Source organism: Coenobita brevimanus, chromosome 41 (assembly GCF_032717465.1).
Source record: "Coenobita brevimanus isolate Jiangsu-jjx chromosome 41, ASM3271746v2, whole genome shotgun sequence".
Lineage (NCBI taxonomy): Eukaryota > Metazoa > Arthropoda > Malacostraca > Decapoda > Coenobitidae > Coenobita > Coenobita brevimanus.
Window position 1 is genome coordinate 7270644 of NC_136994.1, and position 19992 is coordinate 7290635.

Below are 19992 nucleotides of genomic sequence, written 5' to 3' on the forward strand. Positions count from 1 at the left end.
ATCAATACTTATGTTGTAAATATGATAGCGCTGGAGATAGGTCAGGTTAGGTTAGGTTAGGATAAATTTGGTTAGGTTATCTTAAAACTGGTTAGGTTAGCTTAGAACAAGTTAGGATAAATAAGGCAGGGTTGAATTACGAAAATTTATGATAGGTTTGGGTAACTGAGCACTGATAAGGGCAATTTCGCTGAAAAATAGCGTTCTAAGATGGCGTTTGTCAGTCTTCGCGCACAGATTAGAATAAGTTTGGTTGAGTTAGCATAAAATTGGTTAGGTTAGTCTCAAATAGGTTAGGTAACGTTAGGAGAGATAATGTTGGGTTGTTACGAAAGTTTAGGTTAGGTTTGTTTAATTAGGCCTACAAGGGTAATTTCAATCGTATATGGCGCTCTTAGATGGCGTCCATCGGTCTTCATGCACAGCAAGATAGTGGCTGTCCATGAACAAACACCGCTTTTTAAAACACTTTTTACCATATTTAAAAGAAATGAAAAACACTGTAACTTGAAAACACAATTCGAGAGTACTTGAAGAATTCCATGAAGGGCTAAAGCAAGGAAAAAATGCAAAATAAGGTGGTCCTATGTCTCCTTAACGATTACCAAGAAATATGAATAGAATGCTGCTGATATATAACAAATAATGGTATAAGAAAATGAAAAACAGTTTGCAGTGCCTGAGATTAAAACGCAATGATGATCCAATGCTGGCACGACGCTTCATAGTTTGGCCTATGAGCGAAGAACAGTGCCTTTCTCGTTACATTATATTAACGTATATTATTACCTTTAGCATTGTCTTAACCTTCTATATTCAGTTAAATCACATGAGTAACGTATAAAAGTGGTTTACGCATGTCAGTTTTAGGATCTCGCCTACTGTCAACTACTCTTAAAAAAATAAAAATGACAGTGCGTGTCTCCGCCAGGGCAGAGACGGCCCCGAGTTTGACCTACTACTCGGTAAGGTACAGCCCGCGTGTTTTAATAACCAACGGTTCGGTTCCTGTGTATGTTTGCATTGCACTTTTAGCAAGTTAAAATATTTTTTACATAAACTATTTACATTATTCTATGCCTTCTGGAGGTACAGAGTTACTTTGTTACGAATAATTAAACGTAGGGTTTGCGAAAGCCAAGCATTCCTGCCCTTAAGAAAATGTTGGAACAACCCTACATATTGAGGGAAGTCTTTCCCTACTTAAACTTTTAGCATACCGTTTTGATATAGGGCCCTTAGGAAAGGCCCTACATTAGCTTTAAGCATACGGCTGTGGTATATGAATAGATGATGCAGGATAGACATTGATAACGATCTGTTGGTGTGTGTATGGGTGTGGCAGCGGGAGTAGGAAGTGATTAAATGATTCAGGAGAGACCTTGATAACAGTCTGCTGGTGTGGGCGTGGGTGCGCCGATGGGAGTAGGAAATGAATTAATGATGCATGATAGACATTGATAGGTGATTGAGAAGTCTCCACAGCATTGCATACGGACACCATCTATGGTAAAGAAGCTCCCAAACACCTATTCCTAAGCGGCTTATTTTTTTTATTACACCTTAATGTCGGTCCCCGTGTTGTTTAAATCATCCTAATATCACCATACTCTGCACAGATAACGTACAAAAGGTTATAAACAGCAGTATCCAAAAATAAATCTCGATGAAAGAGGTGTTTTGGAGCTTTCTTAAGTGAAGAGAACACGGACCTTCATCTCCATCTGATTTTCAACACTTTTTTGGCTGCTTGATCCATATCCATAGCACCTCTTCATGACTAGCCTCATATATCAGTGTTAGTCTAATGTTACGATTCAGCATTGAAGATGGGCAGTGTCAGTATTAGTCAAGTTGGTGTAAACCGTACACAGAGCAGTAATATCCTCTACCCTAAGCGTCATCTTCAAAAGCAGGATCATGGGAGAGAAGAATTTTTGCTTGGTCCTCTTCTGGTTTCAAGACTTGGGCCTGGGACTGCACATAGTTCTTCTCTACTGGATAAATAAATAGGAATCAATTATCACAAAATACCACAGCTGAATATATACAACTAAACTTACATCCTCTACTCCAGGCATAGCCTTCAGCAACGGGTCCCCGTGGCAGAGAAATCGTCGCTTTGCCCTTCGTCAGCTTCGGGACCTGGGCATGGGGAAGACTTGCTTGGAGGAGGTGATGCACAGGGAGGCAGGGTATCTGGTGCAAGACTATAAGAAGCACACGGGCAAGGAACAACCACTCCCTCTGTCTCTTGGGGTGGCCATATTGAATGTGGTGTGGAAGATGGTTGCTGGTGAGTTGAACACTAGAACAACGTTCACTGTATTTGCTCGACCCTCTGAAACGTATGAATAAACTAAATGTCGGTGGCTCAGTCGGTAGAGAGGTGGCCTGCGGTCCTACCGGACCCAGGTTCAAATCCCAGCTGGGGCAGGGAACATTGTAAGGATTTGAATTTCATGTAGAGCAGACTTTACCGATCAACCAGAAGACCCGCCAACAAGTCGTAAAAATAGCCTCGCTAATACCAATAGACCACTCCCGTATGAGACAGCCCTAGCATGTATTCAATATGGACGGTGGGTGTAGGTGCCGAAGTGGTGAGATGTAAACATGTATGATGTGTAGGAGGACTACTGGGCCTTGGGAGCAGGCTATGAAGCCTATGCCCAGAGTCAAGAACATTAAAAAAAAAAAAATCGTAAATATAAGAAATTTGGGTATGGACTGAGGGAGGACGTGGCCACATAAACCCCTCCTCCAGTCCATTAGAAGACTGAATGTAGTCAGGGAGGGGCCCGGTTGTCTCTATGCTGAAAAACTAGTCGCATTTACTTCTGTTAAGTTACGTGTCTCTTTTAGTCATATCTTTTTGTGACATGAATGCAATATTTGTATATAACATAAATTATACTCCTGGAAGCTCTGAGCACGATTCACGTAAGAGTTCTTGTCCAAGAGTGTGACAATACAGGCAGGATCTGGTTGACAAGCAGTGGCTGACTGGTGCCGGATACATAAACAGGGTCTGAAAAGGTCTCCAAAAGGACCCTAAACAAAGGTATGATCAAGTTATCTTCGCCTAGCACATTGTTAGACACAGAGACGAATGTTGGAGCTGTTCAGGGTGCCCTGCACTGGACCAGTTCTCTGCTGGGATACAGCAGCTTCCATGTTCTCGGTCCACCATTCTCTCATCAAACTTTGCTTCCATACTGTTCTTATTCGTTCAACTTTCCTTCTGCTTTGCTCTTGCTCCACTTCATCTTTGACATTCCCACATAAATTTCCTTCCTGTTTTTTGTCCTTCCTCTGCTTCTTCCCCAGACATTCGTTACGAAATGGACGACCCGCGTGGACAGGAAGCCATCGCGTTAGTTGTCTCCATCCACGAATCTCTTCAAGGTCCAGTCTTTCTCTTCAACCTCTTCCCTTGGCTTCTTAAAGTAGCCCCTCCCTTCTTCAAGAAAAAACTGGGCTACGATAAAGTTCAGCGACGGGTGGAGATAATCCAGGATAAAGTTTCTGTGAGTACACATGAGGGTCGGTTATATATTGAGTCTCTTGGTGGGAGATACAGGTTAAAGCTTAAACTCTTTATTTTCTCAGTGCTCTGGGCTGGACAGACCAGACACTGTAGCCCAAAGCATTAGAGAAATGAACGTTTCGGGCTACACAGAACCCATCTTCAGAGAGTGTAGCCCAAAACGTAAAAGAAAATAATGACTTGAAACTCTGTGTCTTCCTCCCATCCAACATTTGCACTTGAATTGGATCATCTGTATATTACATCTCCCTTGTGAATTCTTTTACGTTGTGGGAATGGCTCAGTCTGCTGATGTGGGTGTGGGAGTGGGTTATCTAAGCAGAATGAAATGCCACACCTAATTATAGGTTATGTTTACTAGTAATAAAGGTAGCAGTGATTAGCATTCTTCTTTCTTCTTGTTGTTTTTCATTTTCTTCTTATCTTTTTCTTCTTCCATCTCGTCCTCGTCCTCGTCCTCCTCCTCGTCCTTCTCCTCCTTGTCCTCCTCCTCCTCCTCTTATTCGTTTTCTTCTTGTCACCAAGACATGATATGGACATGATGTGGAGTTGCAACAATGTACAGTATTTTTGTGCCACTGAACTACGTAAGATAAATTGCAAAAGGATGAAACACTGCACCAAGTTAGAAACAGAGAAAAACAAATAGTAAAATATCGAACTGAATAAAGGTGGATGGACAAATTATCAAAGACAGGCAACTCAAGGACATTTTAACAAGGACAGGCAACTCATGGCCATATTAACAAGGACACGCAACTCAAGGCCATATTAACAAGGAAAGGCAACTCAAGGACATACCGTATTAACAATAACACACAACTCGAGGCATAGTTTGGCGTTGCAGGAGGTGCTGAAGGATCACAAGGACACACTGGACCCGTCTCACCCCAGGGACCTCATAGACCAGTACCTGATACAGATGGACCACAACAAAGGAGTGGCAACAGACGCTCCATACACAGGTGAGATTAAGTACCGCTGTAGGCGTCGTGACACCTTTCCCTAAGTGATCTATTTAAGGGTGAGGCCATGGATGCCCACTACACAAATGAGATTAAAGGCAGTATTCTAGGTGGCTTAGGGGGTATCTAGGCCTGTTGCAGCACAATATAAAAGGTGTTACATATAAAATCCTATAACGATACATCAAAGGTCAGTCACTGGGCAAGGTCAACCGAAATAATTTTTATTTTATTTAGACCAAACTTTATCGAACGGTTGAGGATATGGCAAGAATAAATGGATTTAGTTTTGAGTATAATCAGTTAAAGATCAAAGTTACACTATAGTGCCACACAGCAAGGTCAACTCAAGCAGTTTTGATCTTATCAGAATCAACCTTTTATTTATTTATTGCATTGTCAAAATGTCACTGTTTGCAGGGTTCAAGGCTATGATATCCACACTGCGCTTGGACATCTCTAATTTTGCCAAGTATAATACTTTAGCTAGGCTCACATTCCAGACAAATAACTTTCTCGCTACAAATTTCCTTTCTCATTCCTGGATTTCTATGTAATATTAGCTGACTTGAGGTTTGCTGGGATCATCATCACCATATCAAGATTTGTATTTTCGTCAGTTAAGGAAGCTCCCTGACACCTCATCCTAAGTTATTTATTTTTGGATATGGCTGGATAACATCAACTTGTATGTTAAGTACAATGAGTATGATGGCATTGGAAAGACTTAAGTGAAACAAAAGAGAATGACAGAGAGTAATAAGCAAAATGACCTGCTTGGGAAGAGGTCTTAGGCAGCTTGCTCAACTGATGAGAAGATGGGCCGAACTTTCCTTTGAACAGTACTAGAATATTCTGCCTACATTCACACCACTGGTTATTTTTTTCATATTATTCAGAGTTGGATTTTGGTGTTATGATTATCAACTTACTGTTTCCTGGGACTGAGACTGCCATATCAACTCTGTGATGGGCAGTACCAAAATATTCCACTTACATTCAAGTCACCTGTTATCCCGTTCATACTTATCAGTGTTGGATTTGAGTGTTATGATATTCAGTTTAGTGTTTACCCGAAATGGGACAAGCATAACCTCCTCTGGGCAGTACCAGAATATTCCGCTTACATTCAAATTGCCAGTTATCCTTTTCATATTCTTCAGAGCTGGATTTGCGTACTATGATTCTTGACTTACTGTTCGCCGGGACTGAGACCACCTTTTATACTGTGCGCTGGGCCATCTTGTATTTAGCCAAGTACCCGGAGGTGCAGGCCAGGGTGCAGAGGGAAATCGATCGAGAGGTCCCAAGAGACAGCTTTCTCTTCTACTACGAGAGGAGCAAGTAAGAGAGTTTGGTGGCAGAATCTCACTGTCTGTCTGTCTGTCTATCTTTCTCTCTCATAAGATTTCCAGTTCCAGCTTTTGATATGACCCGCCAGAGTTCCATGTATGAACATTAATTTTGGTGGTATAACTATTCTCTCTCTCTCTCTCTCTCTCCCCCCAGACTACCGTACCTGGAGGCAGTGATTCATGAGGTGCACCGTATTGCCTCTCTGGTCCCTTTGGCCATCGCTCATGCCGCCTCCTCAGACATCATGCTGGACGGGTACCTCATTCCCAAGGTTAGTGACCGTGATTAGAATCCAGGAGGCTCGTATTCTCGGAGGCTCCGTAGTCCCACTTCCTAAGTGATTTTCCATGCTTATTACATCTTTAACACTATACTGTATTGTATGCTATTTATATAATTTAAGTATCGCAGCAATGACACAGAAGTTGATGTTGAGGCACTATGTACAACATAAATCAGTAAGAAACAAATGTTGTGAAATATCCGAAGCCACTTAGAACAGCCAGGAAGAAAATTAGAAAGAGTAAGTAAAAAATAAAAAATTCATGTTATTAAAGTAGTTAAGGTGAAAATAAGGAAAATATCTTTGAAAACGCACAATATCCACATTATTACCAGCTGTGATGGAGATGTTGGTATTGATTTCAGTTTATGAGTGTGTGTGTGTGTGTGTGTGTGTGTGTGTGTGTGTGTGTGTGTGTGTGTGTGTGTGTCTTAGCACGATAACTGCGCAACACCTCAAGATATCACAAAATTTCATAGGTGTATAATACGGATAAAAATCTCGGACGAGTTCGAAATTGATGAAGGTAGGTCAAGGTTACTCATTTTCCGAGCCGCGCTAGATATGTATCGGCTCGCGGCTGGTGTGATTTCCTACTTGGGGGTACCTCTAATTATTATTATTATTATTATTATTATTATTATTAAGTATTATTATTTATACCAGGGCACAGTGGTTGTCCCTCACTTGGAGTTCTGCCACAAGGATTCTCAGTTCTGGGACCAACCAAACGAATTCAACCCAGATCACTTCCTCAACCCAGACGGCTCATTTAACAACAGGAAGGAGGGGTTTCTGCCATTTGGAATTGGTATGTTGATGATAAGGAAACAAAAGGCAAAGAGAATAGTCATCATTTTCATCGTCATCATCATCATCTTCATCATCATCATTTATAATTATTGATACTATATTATTTTTACTTTAACTTTGTCAGATTTTAAAAAAATCTTTTTCCACCTTATTTATTGTAGTTTTATTGAGTCCGGAAGTGCAACAGTGTGTGGCTGAATGGAAGGAGGTGTCATCGAGACTAATTTGGATGAAAGTGAAATTTGACCGTAAATAATGGGTACCTGTGAGTGCATATGGGCCTGGTAGTAAATGAGATAGAGAATAGAGGGAATCTTTCTAGAATGATGTTGATGAGTGTCTACAGAGATTTGGAGCGAATGTGAATGTGGTAATGATGGGAGATCTGAATGTTAGAGTGAGAAACGTAGCAGTTGAAGGTGTAGTTGGTATGCATGATGTGCCTGGAAGAAATGAAAATGAAGAATGAATGATAGGGATGTGTGTTGAGCGTTAATGGTGACTGGAAATGCCATGTTTGAGAAGAAAGATATTTATAGGTATACATAGGTGAGACAGCAGGGTGGAAGGGTTGTTGATAGAGCACTGGACTATGTGATTGTGTCCAGGAATGCAAGAGGAAGATTGTTGGATGTGAGAGTTTTGAGAGGGGGAGGTGGAGATATTTCTGACCACTACCTGGTGGAGGGAAAATTAGAGTAGGTAAAAGATGGGTGAGAGCTAGGAGAGCTATGTGTGGCAGGGCGGTTTTAAAAGTGAATAAGTTGGGTAAAAGAGAGAAAATGACAGAGTATCAGGAGAAATTGAAAGACGGGTGAAACGCAGTGAAAGATCAGGAAAATGGCAGTGTGGAGGAAGAATGGCAGTTGTTTAAGAGTGCTGTGGTAGGGCATGCGGAAGAGGTATGTGGTGTGAGACGAGTGGGTGGTGGGGTTAGATAAAGAAGTCAGTGGTGGTGCGAGGAAGTAAGTATGGCTGTGGCTGAGAAGAGACGTGGATATGAAGTGCTGCTGCAGAGAATGGATGAGATATCATATGAGAGGTATAAGGAAAAGAGGAATAGGGCGAAATGGACTATGCATAATGCTAAAGTGACAGCAGATGAGAGGTGGCGTAGGTGGATGACAGTGAATTTTCAACAGAATAAGAAAATGTTTTGCAAGGAGGCAAAAAGGGTGCGAAAGGGATAGTCTAGGAAGGAAGAGCTAGGAAACGGAGAGGATGGAAGGATATTAACTGAGATGGATGTAGTAAGGGAGAGATGGGCGGAGTATTTTCAAAGATTGCTATATGTGGAGAAGGACAGGGAGGCTGAAACTGTGGCAGATGGTTGGTTGGGTGCAAGGAATGAATGTGTTGTGAGAGCTGAATGATTCTTTGATTACTGTGGAGGAAATGCAGGAGGCAGTAAAGAAGATGAAAACAGGGAAAGCTGTATGTATCGATGAGTGTGCTGTGGAATGCCTGAAAGGTGGTGGAGTGACTCTTGTTGAGTGATTAGTAAGATTGTTAATTGTGTGTTTTGTGCGAGGTATGGTGCCACTTGAGTAGATAAGTGATTGCGTGGTTCCGTTGTATAAAGGTAAGGGTCATAAGTATAAATATACCAGTTTTAGGGGTATAAGTCTGTTAAGTGTTGTCAGTAAGGTGTATGATAGAGTGCTAATTAAGAGAGTTTGAGAGGGTAAGGGGGAAGTGACTGGTGATGAGTCAGTGTTGATTTAGGAGAGGGAGGGATGCGTGGATCAGGTGTTTGCTGTGGCACAGGTGTGTGAAAAATATTTAGCCAGAGGTAAGGATGTGTTTTAGGCGTTAATGGATTAAGGGAAAGCGTATGATACAATTAATAGGGCGGTTTTGTGGACTGTTTTAAGATTGTATGGACTTAAAGGTAGGTTGCAAAGAAGAGTGAAAAGTTTTTTTTTGTAAATAGTAGAGCATATGTAAGAGTGGGAAATTCGGTAAGTGATGGGTTTCCCATGAGAGAGGGGCTGCGGCAGGGATGTGTAATGTCGCCATGACTGTTTAATATTATGGATAGTATTGTAAGGGAGGTAAATGCAAAAGTGTTAGGTGGAGGTCTGAGACTGGTGAATGATGATGGTAGTGAGTGGAATCTGAATCAGCTGGTGTTTGCGGATGATACTGCACTGGTGGCTAATTCAGAGAAGAGACTGAGACATTTGGTAGAGGAGTTGGGAAAGGTGTGTGAAAGGAGGAAATTAAGAGTAAGTGAGAGTAATAGTAAAGTGATCAAGTGTACGAGGTTGGTAGATGGTTGGAGGTGGAATATAGTTTTGAAAGGTGAGTTGCTTAAGAAGGTAGATTGTTTTAAGTATTTAGGGTCACATGTTGCTGTGGATGGAACAATAGATGCAGAAAGTAATGAATGAAACACGAAAGGTGTTGGGAGGAATGAAAAAAGTGTTTAGATGTTGTTCGCTTGGAATGGATGCAAAGAGAAGGCTGTATGAGGGGGTTGTGGCGCTGACTACGTTTTATGGGGCTGAAACATGGAATATTAGTGTAGCAGAGAGGAAAAGTTTTAATGTAATATAGGTGAGGTGTCTGCGGAGTATGTGTGGATTGGCGCATATGGATCGAGTGAGAAATGATGAAGTGCGAAGGAGAACTGGAGTTGTGGAGGAAATGGCTGATTGAGTTGAGCAGAGGGTGTTGCGATGGTTTGGGCATAATATGGAGAGAATGGATGATCGGTGATTGGTGAATAAGATAAAGTGATCGGATGTGAGAGGTGTAAGGCTGAGAGAAAGACCACAAATAGGATGGATGGACAGTGTGAAAAAAATCGCTGGATGCGAGAGGGATGTCTGTTGAGCAAGGAAGAGTGATAGAAATGATTGGAGAGAGATTGTGAATGAAGAAATGATGACGCAGCCCTGAGGGGATATTCTCTTGTATTTGGTCTGATCAGCTGATCAGGAAAGGAGTGGGTAAGGGAATGGGTCCATTATGATGTGGAAGGGGTAAACCATCTCAGCTGTCGGGCCATGCTGCAGATGTAGCTGTCAGCACTGCGGAGTTCACCCTCGTATGGTGTGGTGCGGTGAGGATCTGTCCCTTCTCCCCCTGGGGCTAAGAAGCGAATGTATGTGTTTGTGCGGATAAGTAAATTGGGATTGTGTCTTCCTGTCTCGCCTACCTGCCTTTCTTTGGGGGAAGGAGTCTAGATATATTGATTGATAGATTTCTTGTAGCTCAGAGCCTAGACAATACTATGGTTCACCCTCTTTTCCACAGGACTTCTTCATGACTGGCATCCTCTTATGCTAATGTACTGTTATAACTCAGCAATCAAGATCGAGGGATGGTAAGTTTTGGCCAAGCTATAGTGTAAGGGATATATTCTTATTGTCATACACTATCATTATCCTGGCTCTTCTTCTAGTCGACACCAATTCTTATTCCAGTCAACACCAGCTCTTAATCCAGTCAACACCGGCTCATATTCCAGTCCACACCATCCCTTATTCTAGCCCACACCAGCTCTCATTCCAGCCCACACAAGCTCTTTTATCAGGCCACACTAGCCATTATTCAAGCCCACACCAGCTCTTATTCCAGCCTACACCAGCTCTTACTCCAGAACACACACAGCTCTTATTCCAGCCCACACCAGCTCTTCCTTCAGTCCACATCAGCTCTTATTCCTGCCTACACCACCTCTTATTCCAGCCCTTATTTCAGCTCCATTTCCAGACCACGACAGCTCTTAATCCAGTCCCAGCCAGTTTATATTTCAGTCCTTATTCTAACCCTTATTCCAGCCCACACCAGCTCTAATTCCAGCTCACACCAGTTCTTAATCCACCTTACACCAAAATATTATTCCAGTCCACACCAGCTCTTATTCCGACCCACAAGAGCTCTTTTTCCAGCTGACACCTTCTCTATTTCCAGCCTACACCAGCTTCTACTCCAGCCCACACCAGGTCTTATTCCAGCACACACAAGCTCTTTCTCCAGTCCGCACCAGCTTTTATTCTAGTCCACACCAGCACTTATTCCAGCCAATACATGCTCTTATTCCAGTCCACACCAGCTCTTTTTGCAGTTCACACATGCTCTTATTCCAACACACACCAAGTCTTATTCCAGTCCACATCAGCTCTTTCTCCAGTTCACACTAGCTCTTAATCCAGTCCACACCAGCTCTTATTCTAGTTCACCCCAGCTCCTATTTCAGCCCTCACCAGCTCTTATACCCAACACCAGCTCTTATTCCAGCCAACACCAGTTCTTATTCCAACCAACACCAGTTCTTATTCCAGCCCACACCAGCCCTTCTTCCACCCCTTATTCCAACTCTTCCTACCCCCCCCCAGATCTTATTCCACCCCTTATTCCACCTCTTATTCCAGCCCACTCCAGCTCTTATTCCAGGCCACACCAGGTCTTATTCCAGCCCACACGATCTGTTTTTCCAGTCAACACCAGCTATTGATCTAGTTCAAACCAGGTTTTATTCCAGTCCACACCAGCTCTTATTACAGCCCACACCTGCTCTCATTCCAGCCCACAGCAGCTCTCATTCCTGCCCACATTACATCTTATTCCAGTCCACATCAGCTCTTATTCCAGTCCACACCATTTCTTATTCTAGTCCTCACCAGCTCCTATTCCAGTCCACACCAGCTCTTATTCCAGCCCCATCTCCACAGGTCGCAGGGTGTGCATTGGGGAAAGTTTGGCCAAGGTAGAGATCTTTGTGCTTCTGATGGCGTTGTTGCAGAATTTCACCTTCTCACCGCCGCAGGGAGAGACGCTGAAGGCGGAGAGAGAACCATACATATCACTTCTCAGTACCCCAAAGCCGTACAGGGTGGTGATTGAGGAGAGACAGAGTGTGAAGAGGGAGGAGTAGAAGGGAAGGAGATAGGGGAGGGAAAAGGTGTGTGTGTGTGTGTGTGTGTGTGTGTGTGTGTGTGTGTGAGAGAGAGAGAGAGAGAGAGAGAGAGAGAGAATAAAGAAAAGATCAGTTCCCAAGGCTGCATTACACACCTTGGATGGACATTCAGTGTGTAGTCACCTAATCTCAGTATCCAATGGGGAAAGAAATAATTAAAAATATATCCAATTTTAGCACCATTTTAAACAGTGGATTTAGTTTCATGTGGATTCTATTGCGATACATGTAACTAGAAAAAAGGATTTACTCATGCAAATATATTATTCTTTATATATCTATTTTATATCCATCCATCTATCGGTCTTGCATAGGTGGGGTGTGCATCTCCGACGGTTAGCCCATGGCGCCAAGCCGTCTACACTCGCATGATCGCATCTACCATACCAACGGTTACCTTACCCCCTCCCTCGCCCTCAGTCACCTAATGTCGGGCAGGGAGTATGTACGTGTAATGCCCAGCTCCGCGGTGCCTGGCTGTCTTGTTACCCATAGCATACCAGGCTCATTGCAAATGAGAAATATGTTTCGCTGAGGGTGGGGGATGGAGAGAGGATTATTGAGAGGAGCATGTGTAGTTAAAAGGAAAGACAGACTGACAAATGAGGAAGTGCAGGAGCGTTGTGGTGTTAATGTGAACGTGATAGAAAGCGTTAGGAGAAAATACACTGAGGTGGTTTGGCCATGTGGAGAGAATGGAGAGCGAGAGACAAGCGAGAAGAGTGTATGTGAGTGAGGTGGAAGGGGGGAGGAGAGGGAGGGGAGGCCTAAGATGAGATGGAAGGAAGGGATGGAGGTATGTGAGAGAGAAGGCGGTGAGCCAGTGGCGTATCCAGGAAATTTGCCAGGGGGGGCAAACACTTGGAATATTTCCCCATAATATGTCACCACAAATTTTCCTAGATTTGATGTTTTATGTCATCAGAAATAAATTGACATCATTACTGTCGCATTTGTTCCAATGTCTTAAAGAAAAACTATCTTTTCCCCACGTATTCACAGCTTTCTTGAAGTTACTTTAAGTTAATAGCTAATAATCCTTTCAGAGGACAAGTATGTAAAAACACTCAGTACATAATGTTACCAGAGGTCTACTATTTCATTAGAGAGAAAATGGAAACACCAGCAATAAATTAGAACATAAGAACATAAGAAGAGAGGATAACTGCAGTAGGCCGGTTGGCCCATGCTAGGCAGCTCCTAGAAGAGTAACTGAACTACTAGAATGAGATAAGGATAGCAAAGAAGAAGGCTCTCCCACGCCCTCCAAACCCTCCAGCTGAAGCCGGCAGGAAAAAGTCAGAAAGAACACCACGCCGTATTGAAAAACTGGCGTGGACATTTTACAGAAGGCACTGGAGTTGCCCTAGCAAAGACATCTCCATGTCACTAGTATCCTTGGTCATCAGGGTACTCACGTAGATGGTAGTATTATCGATACCTGCATGTTAACTTCCCTCCGTTCTACCTCAAAAATTTTTTTTTTTCTCGGTACCACAAATTTCTTGAGCACTTTTAGTACTGAAAAAATGACTGTCAACGCTATACTCTTAGTGCATCATTTACCTGCTATCTTTATCTCTCTGTGCATATAAGGAATTACAGCTATATTGCGTAATAACCTATGAAATTATAATGAATTATACCACACATCGGCACAGCAAGTACCATACGAGATGCAATGGCGTCCATACTATCTGTTTATGTTTGGAAATAAACCCTGTATTTTGATTGGCTGCTGGAAGAAAAATAGCGGAATGGATGGGCCAATGAAAACTCGAGATCTGGCGTGAGTGTCCCGAACACACACACTTTCCCACATTCGTATCGTTTTTTACTATTTTCCTTTGCGGTTCTCTCTCTCTCTCTCTCTCTCTCTCTCTCTCTCTCTCTCTCTCTCTCTCTCTCTCTCTCTCCACTTAGCACATATGCATAAATTCAAATCCGCTGCTGCAGCCACCCCCAGTCTGGTATTCTGTTTTGCACTACTGTTGTGGTGGTAGGCAGTAGAAATTCTGTTTTCCACTACTTATTCTTTTAGTTTGATTCTCACTGGCTCAGGCATCAGGGGTGGTGCATACGTCAAGACTGACCTAAGTAAAAATACATCTGCTGGGATTAAACTGTCTTAATCCTTGACTCAGGTGACCACGCGACCTGCCCCTCTCAGCAGGGAATGATTTTCATATCACCTGAACTGTGCTGTGCTGCATTGAAAGGATGTTTTCATTAAGGGAAAAAAAAAAAACGGCGTAAAGCTATTCATCTTGAAAATTCTCACCTAGAAAAGTGGGGGGACAAAAGATACTCTGTCCCCCAGGCTCCAAAAAGTGTGTGTGGGGGGGGGGGATTGAGGTTCTGGCAATAGATAGATAGATTTTCCATTATGTGCTTGAAATCCAACTTGTGGGGGAGCCATTGGACTTACCAGATTATCGGCTTTATCGGATCGGGCTTCCCCCATCCCCCCACATTGATCTGGTGTAGAGAGGGTCTGCTGTACCATTCTTTTTCTGTGTCTGTTCTTCTGTCTTCCTGTTCTGTCTTTCCCATGGTAAAATAACTCCAACAGGTAGACTCTTGCACACGTCGGGTGGTAAGCTCCGCCCACCACCCCTCGTGACATCACATGGCGCACCAAACTGGCTTCATTAGCCTACACATTTATTGAACAGCCAATTTTTGGGTACAAACTTGGATTTTGGTTATATTCTTGGACCATTTCGTAACAAATATTCCTAAATGATATGTCTGGAATCCTAATGGACCCAGGTTCTAATTCCGGCTGGGGCAAGGAACAGTTTAAGGATTTGAATTTCTTAAAAAGCAGACATTTCTGATCTACCAGAAGACCCACCGACATGTCATAAAAGTACCCCTGCTAATACCAGTACACCAGTGTTGTATGAGACAGCCCTAGCATGTATTCAATATAGATGGTAGGTGTTAGCTCCGAAGTGGTGACATGTGGAGATGTAGGAGCATTACTGGGCCCCAAGGAGGACTACTGGGACTTGGGAATAGGCCCTGAAGCCTTTGCCCAGAGTCGGACATGAAAAAAAAAAAAAAATGTATATTCCTATCCAAATAATGTTATGGTTATCAGGTGTATTTTGACGTCATTGCGGTAAAATAATAGTTTCAGCCAACCCCAGAGTAACGAGATTCTGATCCCTTGTTTTCAGTATTTTAGATAATTTAAGACACTTTTCTTCTATGGCATTTTCATTGCAAATTATTTTAATTTTAAAGATAACTTAACCTAACCTTACTTTGATTAAACTCTTGAAGGAAACCTAACTTGACCTATTTTGATTTGACTCTAAGATAACCTAATCGTATTTTGATTTGACTCTTGAAGATAATCTAACCTTATTTTAATTTTACTTTTGAAGATAACCAAACCTAACCTTCAAGAGCAAAGTAAAAATAATTTGTGACGAAAATGCCATTGAAGAAAAGTCTTAGGATTGTCTGAAATCCCCCCAAACCGGATCAAAATCTTGTAATTCTGTGGCTGCCTGAAACTATACTAATACCATCATCATATAATAATATGGTCAGCATACTCTTTACCTTACAGTCACACCTTGCAAACTTTACTTCACATGCTGCCTAACTACAAAGGAAAATCACAATGACCACATTCCAAAACTATATTTATATAGTTTTTATTTATTGTTAATCATGATCATTTATGTACTTTGGGAGTTTTGCTTGAATCTGTTGATATGCTTGAGAAGAGAGGATGGGAGAGGAAAATGGTGAACATATAAAAACTGCCAGAATGGCATGTACACTACGTAAACCCTGCACGTTAGCAAACAAAATCCTATACTTACGGCACAAAATTGTACTAATGCCTGAAGTCACAGCAGATTATCACATAATACTGCTTAGAGCTTATGAGAAAGCAACATACAGAGGTGGTATATGGATGTAAATACATAACTACGTAGCGTACATAACTCTGAACTTTGGTAGAGAATGCAAGCACACTTAACATCGCCCTTCAGGTACAAAACTGAAAAAAAATTGCACATACACCTTAAATAGTACTGGACTGAGTATGACAGCTGACTATTTAAGATATTTCAAGAACTAGAATGAAAAAATATATATATACAATACACCTGATTATAGCCACCAATACTGTATTCCTATACTTTGGGTGTTTTGCTTGAATCTGTTGACATGCTTGACAAGAGAGGGTGGGAAAGGAAAATGGTAAACATATAAGAAAAGCAGAAAAGACATGTAGACTACATTACATTTGTACATAGGAAATTATATCCTATACTTAAGGCACAACACTGTATACCGTAAATGCCTGTAATCACAGCGGGTTATCACATAATACCAAGTTTAGTATACCCAGTTCAAAATTTATATCTTTAACCCACTTATTCAAAGTGGAAATTGTAGGAAGAGGCAGTTTCCAAGGGTTTCGCATCCACCTGTACCATTTAGCATTCATACTTCTTATAGTCAGTGCAAAGGCAATATCATCTTCAGTCCAGTGTCTTGCGGATCTTTTAGTTAACAGACATTTGATTTGAGTATCAGCGAAGTATGGTGTCAGATACTTCTCAACAGCCTTTTTTTTGTTTGTTTGTTTAGTTTTCATGGGCAGTCTTGCATTGTTAAAGGCACAAAGTAGATTTTCTGGGTCAGCCTTTAACATTTTATTCATATACATTAACCTTCTCCATCTTTAGTCTTTCAGTATTACTTCCTTGTTTCATCAACTGTAATTGTGTATAATTTTTATCAGTTGCTGATAATGGCAGTCTAGATGGGATTATTGACATACCACATGACAGATGATCAGTGCTGGTTGAATGCATGGCAGGTGCTGACGACAGATGATCGGTGCTGGTTGAAGGCATGGTAGGGGCTGACGACAGATGATAGGTGCTGGTTGAAGGCATGGTAGGGGCTGACGACAGATGATAGGTGCTGGTTGAAGGCATGGTAGGGGCTGACGACAGATGATCGGTGCTGATTAAAGGCATGGCAGGGGCTGACCGATCAGTGCTAGTTGATGGAATAGTATCCTTTACAGTAACCTCACCTGATATGAAAATTATGGTATCAACAGACCCACCATATAACCCATTCAGGCCCACTGATTATCACAGGCATAATGAATGGTCACAGTTCCCACTGAAAATTGCTGTAATACTTCCTTCTCGCTATATGACAGGTCATCAGCATATATATAGCATCTCCCAAGGAAGATCAGTTGTGTATGCCCAAGATATATATAGCTTCTAGCATGATGCTATACAGTAGAGGGCTCAAAACTGATCCTTGGTGCATTCATTTTCTCACTTCATGTGAACCCTCCATTTACTCTAACATGGAAAAATCATGCAGAAAATACAGGCAAAAATAATGACAGCTGACAGTGCATGTGACCAGGGTTGGCCAGTGTAAATCAAAATGTTTTTAATTAACGATTTAAATCAGTTGACTTTGTTAAAGTCACTACGTATATGAATATGAAAACCGTCAAAACTACTACTATAATAAAGCACTGTAGTACAGTTATGTATAAACATAAGAACATAAGAAGAGAGGATAACTGCAGTAGGCCGGTTGGCCCATGCTAGGCAGCTCCTAGAAGAGTAACTGAACTACTAGAATGAGATAAGGATAGCAAAGAAGAAGGCTCTCCCCCGCCCTCCAAACCCTCCAGCCGAAGCCGGCAGGAAAAAGTCAGAAAGAACACCACGCCGTATAGAAAAACTGGCGTGGACATTTTACAGGAAAGTGTGAAAGGAGAATACAGACTATCATAGTGTAACCTGAAAAGAAAAAATTTTTGAATTAGTATTGGTTATAAGATTTTCTTTATTCTATATCCACCCCTTATTTGTCATATGCTTATCTAGCCTATGCTTGAAACTCTCAATGGAAGAGGCAGCAACTACTTTACTAGGTAGCTTATTCCATTCGTCTACTACTCTATTACCAAACCAATTTCTACCGATTTCCTTACTGAAACGGAATTTTTCTAGTTTGAAACCATTATTTCTAGTTCTATCCTGTATGCTCACTTTAAGTACCTTGCTAATATCTCCCTTATTTATACCATTCATCCACTTAAACACCTCAATTAAGTCTCCCCTTACTCTACGCCTCTCTAGCGAATGCAGACTTAGTCTTTTCAGTCTGTCTTCATATGACAGGTTCCGGACGTCATGTATCATTTTAGTCATTCTTCTCTGTACATTTTCTAACGAATTAATATCCATTCTATAGTAAGGACACCAAAATTGTACTGCGTAGTCTAAATGTGGCCTTACTAATGCTAGATAAAGTTTCAGTATTACTTTAGATGATCTATTGCTCACGCTTCTCGAAATAAATCCTAGGACCCTATTTGCTTTATTTCTCGCATTAATGCACTGTTGCCTTGGTTTAAGGTCGTTACTAATCATAACTCCTAGATCTCTCTCGCATTCCGATTTGCTAATTTCTCTGTTATCTAAGCTGTATTTAGTATCTCCAATGGTCTTGCCTACGTTAAGTACTTTACATTTTTCAACGTTAAATTCCATTTGCCAAGTTTTAGACCATTTGGACAATGTATCGAGGTCTTTTTGTAAGTTATGGCAATCGTCAGTCGAGTTAATGATACGCCCTATTTTTGTATCATCGGCAAATTTGCTGATGCTGCTATTGAGTCCTAAGTCCAGATCATTTATATATATGACAAATAATAAGGGACCGAGTACTGAACCCTGTGTTACACCGCTAGTTACTAATCCCCAGTCCGACTTAGTTCCATTTATTAATACTCTCTGCTTTCGTCCTTTCAGCCAGGATTCTATCCATTTTAAGATATCGCCGTCTATACCGTGTGCTCGAACCTTTCTAACTAACCTTTCGTGTGGGACCCTATCAAAAGCTTTACTAAAGTCCAGATAAATAACATCGTAAGCTTTATCGCTATCTACTGCCTCATAGACCTCCGAGTAGAATGACAACAAATTTGTGAGGCAGGATCGTCCTTGCCTGAATCCGTGCTGACTTTCGTTTATAAGATTAAATCTTTCTAAGTGTTCTCTAATCTTATTTGCCAAAAATGACTCTAACATTTTTCCTACTATTGACGTTAGACTTATCGGACGATAATTCGACGCAGCTGATTTATCACCCTTTTTAAAGATGGGCACTACGTTTGCGGTTTTCCACGCCTCTGGAACTTCTCCTGAACTTAAAGAGTCATTAAATAACGTTAAAAGTGGCTGACATAATTCTTCTTTGGTTTCTTTTATAATTTTTGCATATATATCGTCCGGACCTGGCGATTTTTGAGGTTTTAACTTATTAATTTCTTTCAATACGTCCTCCTTACTAATGGTTATTTTACTAAGAATATTTTCCGTATTCTCATGGTAAATATTTGCTGCTTGAGGGACCAGGCTTAGATTTTCCTTGGTGAATACTGATATGAAATAATTATTTAGGATGGAGCACATTTCTTTATCTTCACTAATGATATATTTTATCTTCATGTCTGGTATAGGCTACAGTGTCATGGCACTCATATCTCTTATTATAATGATGCTGGGGTGTCTCTATGAACCTCTTTATGACAATGAAAATCATACTGTACCAGCCACTTGATGTAGTGCTGCCTACTTCCTTAGCTTTTATCATTCTTTTTCTGTGCCTGCCCTCCTCTCTTCCTATTTCTCCTATCTTTCCTGTCACTTCTTATTCCTTTTCTTTCCTTTACAGGTGGCTTTACATTGAGTGACAAGCCAAATGGTTTCCTGTAAGCCAAGAAACCATTTACAACGCTGGGTGGTAATCATATGACCAAACCATACGTGCTCCCTACGTGTCAACAAGTGGGTTGGTGGAGGGTTGGTGCCCCTCCCTGTAAAACAACTAACTCAGTGTCAAATGGCCACCCTTTGCGGGATTATGGTGTCTGGCAGTAGATAGATAGATAGATAGACCAGCCACTCACCTGAACTGAACATATAGCTCTTGTTTCTGTGTTGCAACATTTCTGATTTCAATAATTTGGTATAAAATAAATACTTGAAATGCTTCTAGAAAACAATGACATTCATCTGGT

General features: G+C 41.5%; 1 protein-coding gene across 1 annotated transcript in view; it reads left to right on the forward strand.

Annotated features, from left to right (window-relative positions):
• LOC145397477 (cytochrome P450 2L1-like) overlaps positions 1–11852 on the forward strand; it is a 35140-nt gene extending 23288 nt beyond the window's left edge. The window contains exons 4-11 of the mRNA XM_080270531.1: positions 835–849; positions 2078–2296; positions 3331–3530; positions 4398–4515; positions 5679–5859; positions 6025–6142; positions 6821–6965; positions 11650–11852. Of these exons, the coding sequence (XP_080126657.1) occupies positions 835–849; positions 2078–2296; positions 3331–3530; positions 4398–4515; positions 5679–5859; positions 6025–6142; positions 6821–6965; positions 11650–11852 (1199 nt within the window). The remainder of the gene's footprint in view (positions 1–834; positions 850–2077; positions 2297–3330; positions 3531–4397; positions 4516–5678; positions 5860–6024; positions 6143–6820; positions 6966–11649) is intronic.
• The last annotated feature ends 8140 nt before the right edge of the window (positions 11853–19992 follow it).